The sequence below is a fragment of the Melospiza georgiana genome, chromosome 7, assembly GCF_028018845.1.
Source record: "Melospiza georgiana isolate bMelGeo1 chromosome 7, bMelGeo1.pri, whole genome shotgun sequence".
Taxonomy (NCBI): domain Eukaryota; kingdom Metazoa; phylum Chordata; class Aves; order Passeriformes; family Passerellidae; genus Melospiza; species Melospiza georgiana.
Window position 1 is genome coordinate 11,209,104 of NC_080436.1, and position 11,037 is coordinate 11,220,140.

An 11,037-nucleotide genomic window follows, 5' to 3' on the forward strand; every position below is an offset into this window, starting at 1 on the left:
AAGATTGAGATGGAGCAAAAGGAGAAGCAGTGCAGCAGAGCCAGGTTTGTGCTTCCCAGGTTGCGGGGAGGTACCTGCAGGCAAGCAAGGCTGGAGGGAGGCAGTAGATGGAGGTGTACAGTTATATGGAGGTCCTGGGGCATGGATTGGGATGAGACTGACAGGGTGGCTGGAAGGAGAGTAGAAAAAGAAGAATTGAACCTTGCTGAAAATTTCACTTCCCTGACGTCCACCTCCTTGCTTCCCACGTCCTTTGGACACCTCCCCTTCTTTTCTATCCCCTTCCTGATCCTTCCCAAGCCTGTTTCCACAGCCCTGGACACCCTTTGTATCCCATTACTCTTGGCTGCTGCAAGTTCTATTTTGCAGCTGTGAGAAGAACAAAATAAATCTTCATTCTGGGGGTGGAAAAATTCCCTGTAGCCTGCATGCTGAAAAGCCTTGGGCTGGGTCTGCTGCCACATCTTGTTCTACTTAAACTGCTGCTTTTAATAGGCCCAAAATGTTTGTTTTGGGAAAGGTGTTTCCACCTCCCCCAGCAGAGCCACATGCACTGGTTTGTCCAGGTCAGACATGGCCTGGCCCCAGGCTGTGCTGCCAGGCCTGTGCTGGGTCAGCTCACGAGCACGAGGCACCATCACCATCAAACCACCCAACTGGACATTTCCTCTTAGACTTCAGTCCAGTGGAAGCTGGAGATTGTTTAGAGTGGGTTGAAATGTCTCATGAAAGCACATTTCAGATGCCAGCTCCTATCTTTAATTAACCCTTTAAAATGGGCCTTGCCCATAAGGATCCATAGAAGATTTAGGGCGTTGCATATAAGAGTAATTGGTAATTTTTCACATTGAAGCTGGACAGCAGGAGTTAACAAAGTGGTTCTCCTTTATGCTTTTATTTGTTTTCCCTTTCAAGTTTTCAATGGCCAGGGGCATTTCTCATCAAGTATCTTTTGGCATACATTTCAAATATTACTAGGAATAAATATCTGAAAGATGTTCCATATACGGTGTGGATCTCAAAGCCACACCAAAACTTTTGGCTGGGTAATACTGTCCAGCTGCCTGCAAAAATCCTAGTGTGATTTTGGGCTGTGTTACTGTGGGCTTGAAATAATGGCTCACAAAAAATGTGACATTTTCTCTGCAGCAGTGATTTGTAGGACTAGTGATTCTCCCCTCCTACCTGCTCAAATACAGTTTGGTGGTGAACAAGGCTGAGAAGAAGCCAAGACCCCTGTGAGAGCAGCTGTCCTCCCATAGTCCCTGTTCATTCAGCAGCAGAGGATGGGGAGGAGCAGATTGGGGTGGCTGTGCCAGAGCTTTGATGTTCTAGGGAGCAGGCACCATGATGGGCTGTGCTGCAGCACCTCACCACCCTGCCCTGGCAGCCCTGCATGGCTGCTGTGTCTCCAAACCCAGACTGCAGCAGGCTGCCACTGCTGCTTTGGGATGTGACCACCTCCTGAGAGCACACAGCCTTGCTTTTCAGAGTTCCATCAGCTCCACACACAGGCACCCCTGGGCTTCAAAACAGTCGACAAACCATAGAAATGCTCTTTCATTTATTGCACCAAAGTGCTCTTCCAGAATCTTCAGGAAGGGCCGTGTCCTTCAGATGTCCCCGTTGAGCCAGCGGTTCTTGGCTATCTGCCCCGCGCCGGGCCGGGACGACGGGCTGTACTGCAGCAGCTGGGTGATGAGGGCTTGGCAGGGCTCCGGCAGCGGGGGCAGCCCCTCCGGGTACATCACCCCCTTCTTCTGCAGCTGGGGCATGCTCTGCACATTGCTATCATCAAAGGGAACGTTGCCCACCACCATCATGTAGAGCATCACCCCCAGGCTCCATATGTCGTATTTCTTGGCGTCGTAGGGGATGCCCATGAGCACCTCTGGGGAGGCGAAGGCCGCCGTCCCGCAGAAGGTGGTGCTGAGGTCCGGGTACCCTTTGAGCTCCTTGCTGAAGCCGAAGTCGCTGATCTTGGCGCGGCGGCCGTCGGCAGAGAGCAGCACGTTCTCGCACTTGAGGTCCCGGTGCACCAGGTTGCGGTCGTGCAGGTAGCGCACGGCCCTCACCACCTGCACGAAGATGTCCCGGGCGTTGGGGGCGCAGGGCAGCTTTCCCAGATTCTCCAACATCTGCAGCAGGGTAGTGTCCATGGCCTCCATCACGATGTAGAGCTTCCTGTTACAGACCTCGATGAGCTCGTAGACGCGCACGATGTTGGGGTGCTGGATCCTGCGCACGATGGAGAGCTCCCGGGGCAGGAACTTGAACACGACGGCTCGGGACGCTCGCTGCCGGTCCACCACCTTGACGGCCAGGGGCCCCTTGTGTTTGCTGGAGGTGGCTGCCTTCACCTTGGAGAAGCTGCCCTCCCCTATGGTCTGACCCAGCCTGTAGCCCAGCTCGTTGAGTATCCTCTCACCTCCATCAGGCTTTGCATTGGTCTCTGGTGCCGGTGGGCTTTCCTGGGGCTCTTGCTCTTGGGGCTGGGGCTGGGGCTCGGGCTGGGGCTCCCCAGCATCGGGAGGCTGTATTGTCTGCTGCATGGTAGCTGCTCACCTTTGCACCTTTGCACCAGCGGGTATGACAACCCTTGCTTCCATGCCCCACCCGGGTATTGTGACGGGTGGAATGTTGTGTGTCACAGGAGCTTTGGGAGGTGACGTGACATCTGGTGGGTCCCCGTTGCTCAGGGGTGCCCCTGGCATGCCTGCACAGGGGACAATACAGCTGGGGCTGGATACTTCGGAGCTTTTACCCTTTCAGCCTCTTCATTTGAGTTCTCAGCACAGGGCGGTGTGGATGAAAGTTCGAATGTCAGCTTTCTGGGGTCAGGGACCCATTTGGGGACCTACACCAGTTTTGCGCAGGGTATTAGTTGCATTAAAATCCAAACTACGCAGAGTGGTACAAAGGAGTGACTTCTACTGGCACTAACTGTGAACCACCTTGTCTAGCTATAAATATTGACTTCTTTGGTGGTGGTGCACAGAGCTGTTACATTACTGGGGGGCTTTCTGATCTTTTTGGGGTGGATGGGGAACTTTAGATGCATCTTTCAGAAAAAAACAGCTTTTCTGTTTCTTGAACTTGGAATTGCTCTTTATCTGTTTTTATCAAAATGGTATTTTGGAGACTTACAGAGAAGTGAGACGTGAGATCCTTCTCAGACGTTCTGTAACTTGGATTTTAAAAGGTTATAGTCAGTTTTAGTTGCCATGATGTGGCAGTCAGATTGAGCAGAGGGCAGCTGGGCTGGGCCAGAACACCCACTCCAGAGCAAGGCATCCCTCCCATCACACTCTGTTTATCAGGGCAGTGCCAGCTCCTTCTTCCAGGTGCTGCATCCTTGGCTGTTTTTTTCTGATTTGTGCTGGGTTTTTTAAGCTGCTCAAGTATCCTGCTCTCTCTGGGGAGCCCACATTTCCTTTCCAGCTGTACAAAGAAGCCTAGGACCACAAAACCCCATCCTCCAAAACACCAACCCAAACACTATTTTTAGGTTTTGAATATATGTTTCATTCTGCAAGTCAGTTATAAAGAGGAATGGTGATCAGCTGAAGATGAAAGAAAATCTTTCTTGTGTGTCCATCTTGCCAGTATTCTGAAGTCACTTTGACGAAATTAAAATGGGTCAAAGCTGCAAACATGGGTCTGGATGTGCTGCAGGGGAGCTTTACTCTGAACTAAGAGCAAGTAAAGCAGTCACCATGTTGAGTTTTACCTGCTTAGAGGTTGTGAGTCCAAACCAAACTGCTTTCCCACTTCAGGTGTTATTTCTACAGGCCAGTTGGAAGTATGGGAATTTAACATGCCATGGAAATGTGGTTGCCAGCCATGTACCACCAGGAATACCATCAGGCTGTACCACAGCAGGCATGTTTGGGCCTTCAAATAAATCCCCCCAGATTTCTTATGTCTGAAATGGATCAGCAAGAAGCCGTTTCCAGAAGTCCCTGTTCAGAAACTGATGTTACTAAACACACAAAAATCCCACCTAGCAATCAGCAGGCAGATGCAGAAACCCATTTTGCTGGTTACGCATGATTTCCTGACAAGTTTAGCCCTTGAGTCATAACCACAGTGACTTCAGCAGAGGTCTGAGCTGGACTTTTCAGAGGAGCTGGGAACTTTGAGATGGCTAAAAAGAACTGAACCAATGTGAGCATTTTTATGAGAGGGAAGTGCTTAGACCAGGCTTTCCTTCCCCACTTAGTTCCAAAGCACCTCTGGAAAACACCACTGCTGCTCCTGGGAATAGAAGGACATGGGCAGACATCTACAGGGGCTTGGCTGATGCTCAGAACGTATTTTAAAATAGGAATGGGCAGTCACATGACAGGCATGCTCCTAAAACCCACAGGTAAATCCTCACTTATGGGAAGCCCCTTTGAAGTCCCTACAGTAGCATACCCAGAAGAGGGAGTGTCCACACCGATGTGGAAAAACCAAAGTGGCAGCTACAAATCAGGTTGCAATGGTAAGGAGCAATGTAGAGGAGTCCTGTGCTGCTGGTAATTCTTCATCTGCTCGAGGGAGCAGGTCACTTTGGGAAAGTTTTCTGCAAACTTGGCTGAAGTGGGCAGTTTCAGTCTCAGTAAGCCCTCCTGGAAGCCCAGAAAAAGCCTTGTGCAGCCAGATGCTGCTGGAGCATCCTGGGGGTGGGAAGACTTGAAGGAGATAGAGAAGCCAGCCCTGGTTTCCCAGGGAGGAAGCAGCTATCGAAGCAAACACTCCCCCTCCTGTAAGCTCCGGGCTGCAGCTCTGTGAGCTGCCGAGGCTGCAGGCATCGCTGCTGTGCATCCCCGAGCTCCTGCCCCACGGCCAGCAGCGGGGCTGGCACTGCTGCAAACAGCTCCCAAGGCAGGCAGCAAGAGGCTGGGATGAGAGGGGCTGGATTGGCAGGGCACTGCCAGGCAGAGGAGGAGGAATGACAGCTGAGCTCAGCTGTCTGTGCCGTCCTTAGATCTCAGAGAAATGGATTTTTTGTTTGGTTGGCTGCTGCCTCAACATTTATTGGTGTCAAAATGCACCCAAAAATCTCTTTTGCTTTTAATTCTTGCGCCTCAAGTACTGCTACCTGGTAAAAATACTTAGGTCACACTGATATACTTTGGTAGTGTACTCATTACCAAGATATATAAAAAAATGCTGAGCTTCTGTGCTTTCTAGATAATTTTTTTTGCATCAAAGCTGTGCTTGTAGAACTCACTTGTTCCATTGCTCTTGTTAATGAGAGCAATCAGAAACCAGGCAGCAATTACTGTGTTGTTAAGTGTGGCATGTGAGCAGGAGGAGCTGGTCTGCAGAGGTACAAATTATTGGAGCTCACTGCCAGGGATTTTGTTATGGGATGGTGTTGTATTCATATTGTTGTATAATTATATTTCCTGAGTCTCATACCTTCTTGGTGGTTTTCTCATGGCAGATCTTCACAGCAGTGGTGTTGTTGCTTCTCAGTCAGGGCTCCTCTCCCTGACCACCCCGCCCCCTTTTATCCCAGCTACCTCCATGGGCTACAGCTGCTGCCCAATCAAGGACATCACAGCTGCAGCCCATTTACAATAACTAGAATCAGGGCAGGGTCACTAATACAATACAAAGATCTTTCACTGCCATACATATATTTACAATACATAAGTTAACTCAGGCCCCTACAGGATGGTGGCACCGTTGTGCATCAGCCTGGCATGCAGTTAGTCCCTCTGGCAAGGGGCTGATGAGCTCCTGAAGGACCACCAGGTAAGCCAGCCTTGCTGGGAAGCTAATGCAGCAGGAGGTCTCTGGCCTTATCCATCGTGTACAGCCGCCTTTGATCGGCTGGACAAGAACACACAAGCCATGACTTTAACAGGGGAGGGAGTTTTTTCTTTCTGCATCACCCATATAGATATTTTTTTCACCGATAACGTGCCTGAGTGGTGCCTTTTGGGGGGGCTGCTCTCTTGCTGACTGTGACTGAGGGGGCACTGCCTCAGAGCGATGGCTGAGATCCCAGCTGAGATGCATGTGGGAAACCAGGCAGCTAAGTAGGGCCATTAGATCGTGCATGCTTTGGGAACTTCCCCCCTTCCTGTGAGCTCATTGCCCCTGAGCCCTGGGGGCAGCCTTGTCAGAGCCTCAGATGCCTGCCATTGATCTGAGGACAGACTGACACCTCCAGGGCAGGGATTCCACTTGAGAGAGGACACTGCTGAGTGTAACATGGGTCCTGCTGGCACAAGTGCAGCAAAATAAACTCCTGTGAATGGAGATGTCCAAAAAGCCATGACATACCACATTTTTATACCTTGTGCCATGGGGCTGTAAGTTACAACGTGTAGCATGACCTCTGCACTTGCACAGAGCCCTTGAGATTTCTTTAAATACCTCTATTTCCATACAATACATACATATTTTGCCCAAGGGCTGCAATGTTCAAGACCTGTCAGGGAATTCCTAGGTGTCCAATTTGTGGCAAGTCCGTGACCAGACATTATTTCTTGGCACCCTGTGAATATGGGAATGGGCAAACTTCTGCACAAGAAGTAAAAACAATATTAATGTTTTTGCTTTACTAAGTCATTATAGATAGCACAAAGGGTAACCACTGTTCTTCACAGCAGATGCTGAAGTTACCAAGATCTTCTTGCTAGCAATGGGCAAACAAAAGTTTTCTGGTTTATCCTGTATTTGATTTTATTACTTCTAAAGGTATGTTTGTTATACTTTCATAGAGCCCACTGGCCTGAAAAGAAGCACACTGCTCACAGCACTGTTTTCCATCTATCTGGGTGCTGCAGGTGCAGAAGGCTGGTGAAAATTCTGCACATAATTCCTCTGTAGTCCTACAGAGCTGTGCTACAGCCTCCAGGTATGAGTACCAAGGGAAACAAGCCAAGCTGAGGTCAACTTATAAGAGGCACAGCCAGTGAAGAAAATGACACTTGGCAAATATTCTCATTTCAATAGTGATGTTATTTGTGCCTTTATTGCCAAGAACCCCTCAGTATGGCAAATGATCACTGGTGTGTGATATCTGAGCAGCTGAAAAGTGGGGCAGATCCCATGGAAAGCATACTGAACCCAAGCTGCCTGGGGAGCTGAATTGCTGTCATTGCCCTAAATCTTTTCCTGCAAAATCAAGGTGTCTGGGTGGTTATTTTAGGCACTGGTGTTGAACCTGGGAAGTCAAAGGTACAGCCTTGTCTCTGAACATTTGATGTTGTGTGTCTGCACAATGGCACCCTAAATTTGGCCATGGCGCTGTGGCTCCTCCCAGCAGCAGTGCAGACAGGGGAGAAAACCAAAGTCACAGGTAGTCAGAAAGCTGTGCTGAGCAATGTGCTGGTTTTGCTGCTTCTGTCTTCCCCTCACATTTCAAGGATTGGTGTCTGTTTCAGATATTCAGGCTATGTTGGGATTTTTATCCCTTTGGCAGATAAGGAATTTTGGGACCTCACATTCCTGGTGTTCAGAAGTGCTGTGACCCTCGCAACTGCTGGCCATCACATCTTACCCTTACCCTCTTTTGAAACAGAATAAACTAGTGAAGCTGGGTGTGGGACTAGTACAAAATCTCCCAGAAATTCAGCAGGATTTCACCTGCAGAATAACACCAAACAGCAAACTCAGTGCATATCCACTTGATTAACCAAGGTTGTTCAGACACTGAAGAGAAACCTGAGGCCAGCACTCACCTGCCAGAAACATCTCTTCATGAAAATTAGAATTTAACCTGTGTGAGGGACATTAAACGGGTTTGTAAGCCATCAGAGTGAACAGATTCATGGCAACAGGCCATACCACCACCTCTTGGAGCAGCTTGTGAGTGCCTCAGTAGGTGCCAAATGAGAAGAACGATAGAAGAACTAATGAGCTGCTCTGCAAAGAGGATTTTGCAGCTGGCATTGTCAGGCCACACCTGCCAGGAGTCTCAAACCTGAAGGCAAAAAACTCGAGTGGAGAGGGAGACAAAAGGGGCTAAGCAGGCAGTGACAAGTGAGTTGCTGGAGGAGCGGGAAGACTCTCCTGGCAGGACTGTCTCTGAGAGGCTTTGTACCAAAATTCTTATGGAAAGAGGAAGCAAAGTGAGATCATATGCCTCCATCCTTGCAGTAAGTGGAAAGTCATGCCTGGCTTGTCAGAGCAAAGGAAAACCAGCTACATGGGGAAGCAAGCTTTCCTCTCCAGCGCTGGAATGCCTGCTGGGAGGGGTAGGCATGGCTGCAGAGAGAGGGGAGCACATGTGCTCCTCAGCCTCAGAGCTCACCACACCCTTTCCTGGCTGGAGGTGTTGATTTCCCTGTGTCTCTGTTGAGAGAGCTCCTTCCTTCCCACCACCTCCCTTCCCAAAGCTGGGCCGCTGCTCCTCTCCTGGCCTGTGCTGCCGACGCTTGGCTCGGCCTTCAAGTGGCCGATTCCTGAGGGAGAGCCTCTAAAGGGAAGGGCTGTGCAGTGCCCACAGCCTGCTGGGCCAAGCGAAGCACTAAGCCTGCTCTTCCTGCCCCTCCTCAAGGCTCCTTAAGGCTGCAGAGAGCCCAGCCCGCTTGCTGAGCTCCCCTTTGCTGTCCTGCTGAGGTCCCCTGTCCTGCTAGGGTGACAAGGCCAGGGGTAGGAACTGGGGCTCCACGCTGCACATACCTGAAAGTGAGGAACATGTCCCTGCTCTTTTTGTTGCCTCAGGATCCACAGAAAACCTCTTTTGTAGCTGAAAGATGAAATGCCTCCCAGAGCTGGTGACTTGCTCACCTGTGTTTGTGTGCCTGCTGTCTGTCCCCAGGCAGGGTTAGCCAGTGCTCCCTCATGGCTGGCAGTCCAACAGGAGGGAAAGGGCTTCAGGTGAGGATTTAAACAAGGCCAGGCTTTCAAAAGCCACAGCAAGGGCCTCTTGGGTTAGTGGAAATGGAGTTGGAAGTAGGTGGTGTTGTAAACGGGACCAGATTCCCGGTACTAAAGTGATTTCAGCATTTATTATAATAAAAAGAAAAGGCCTAAAGCATGGGGGCTTGTGGGCTGAGCAGGAGCGCTCCCGTCGAGGATGCTGAGGCACTGGGTCTTCTTCAGCAGCAATGTCCCTTATGTTCCATGCGGAGCAGCACGGCTTCCCTGGGTCAGAAGCCCCTTTTTATCCTGCTTTTTGTCCCTTTGGATTGGTTTCTTTTTGGATCCTTCATTTGCATGAAGTTTTAAGGCACTTGATTGGCCCACAGTTCTGTCCAGGTTGGCTGGTTTGGCTTGGGGAGTGATGCACTTGTGTGAAATATGGTACCTATTTCCTATAACTACCCATTTAATCCATTTTGCAGTATAACAACTAAACTAACAGTACATGCTTAGCAATTATCAACTGTTTTACAACAGTTTCTAACCTATTTTTAACAATTGGCAACGAGGGTCGAGAGGAAAGCTTCTGAACTCCCAACTTTTTTCACCACATCAAGTTGTGTCTGTTAAATCCAAATATTATCTAGAAAAACAGGCAAGCATTTTGTGTTTAACTATCCCAAGTGAACACCACTTTCCTCTTTACACTGATTTACTTACCTGCCTGTGGAGAGCATGATGTGTTAGAAAGAGATTCAGTTGTCTGGCATCTATTGTAAGTAATTTGTGGCCAGTTAGGGACTGCAGAATTTGGTCCATGATTAGGTTACAACAGCCTATGGTACACAAGGTTGGAAAGTCGATGGCAAAGTTTTGGAGCTCCAAAGCAGATGTTTAAATGCTTTTAAGTGGTATGGATGTTATCAGTGGCTGATTTCATGAGGTGCTGAGGAGTCATGTGGTAAAACCTTTCCAGAAGGTGCTCCACAAAGCCCTGAAGTGGCTTCTCCCACAGGTCTGGTTAGCCCTGGATGAGCTGGTCGGTCGGGGAGGACTGAAGGATGGGACAGGCTAGACATGCAAACCTTCACAAAGAGAGCTGCAAAGCTGTCAAGAGTGATGAGAGAGCTCAGACTGAGATTTAAAGATAACAAAGCCAGATTCTAAAGGCGCATTCTAAGTGGCAGAAGAAGGTGATCTTGGACCAGACAGTTGGTGTGCGCACATCAAAGAGAAAGGGAGACAGGCAGGCACTTTGGGAGCAAGGCTGGAGGCAGCTGAAAGGGTCTGGAGGTCTGTTTGCTGAGCAGGCACCATCTGTTTACTCCATCCAGCACCTCACTGCACAGGCCTTTGTGGTATTTGAAGCTGAAACTGCCTGAGAAGTCAAGCAAGAAACTATTCGTGACCCTGGGAGGAAAACTGACAAGGAAACTGAGGCTTATCACACCCAGCTGCAAAGGGATGGTGCCTTGGGTGGGGAGTGAGAACAGCCAAGCTCACACCACCAGCAGCAGCAGATCCTGCATTACCTTGGCTGATTTGCTTTCATTACCTTTAGCTTTGCTTTCCAGCAAACTGGGCTTTTTCTGCTTTCCTGCTTGTGGATTTCCCTAAAAGGGAAGTGAATCCATTGAAGGAAGAAACCAGGTGCTCCCCTTGCCTGCTGGCAGTGGCTGTGGGGCTGGGCTGGGCTGGAGAGATGGCATTGTGGGGGCCATGGGTGCTCCCATGACATATTATTTATATGTATTAATTATATGTTATATTATATATTTATAATCTCCCAGTGCCCGAGCCAGGAGGAATACACAATATCACAGTGCCCTCTTGGGGGCAGGTGTTCCTTGGAAATAGACCTTTGTGATTCGTGTGCTGAGGAACTCCTTGCTTGCCACCGTTGTTTATTCTAGCAGCTCCTGCTGCTTGGCTAAATCATGGAATTTCCCACTCAACAAAACCCCTCCCGGAGAAGAGCTCAGAGTTTGGCCTTGGGTTTTTATTTTATTGCTATTTCTCCGCTGCTGATCTGCACTTTGAATCTAAAGTGACTGGGGTGAGGAGTTCCTGAGTGAAGATGGCAGTCTGCCCTCAGAAATGAAACCTGTCTTGTTTAAACGCTGTCAGATCACTTGGTCCCAGCACGAAACAAATTGTTTTAACAATAGATTTAATTAGCTGGTGTTTGTATTCCTTCACAGAGTGCTCCAGTCCTGCTGCTAGACC

At 49.4% G+C, this 11,037-nt stretch overlaps 1 protein-coding gene across 1 annotated transcript; it reads right to left on the reverse strand.

Moving 5' to 3' along the window:
- Positions 1–1,613: 1,613 nt before the first annotated feature.
- TSSK6 (testis specific serine kinase 6) lies at positions 1,614–2,552 on the reverse strand. Its single transcript, XM_058028087.1, has one exon. The coding sequence runs from the start codon at positions 2,550–2,552 to the stop codon at positions 1,614–1,616; it is 939 nt and encodes a 312-aa protein (XP_057884070.1).
- Between the last annotated feature and the right edge of the window lie 8,485 nt (positions 2,553–11,037).

What these genes read in the sequence shown, in the direction of transcription:
- TSSK6 (XM_058028087.1), bottom strand. Translation starts at nt 2,552, where the DNA reads ATGCAGCAGACAATACAGCCTCCCGATGCTGGGGAGCCCCAGCCCGAG.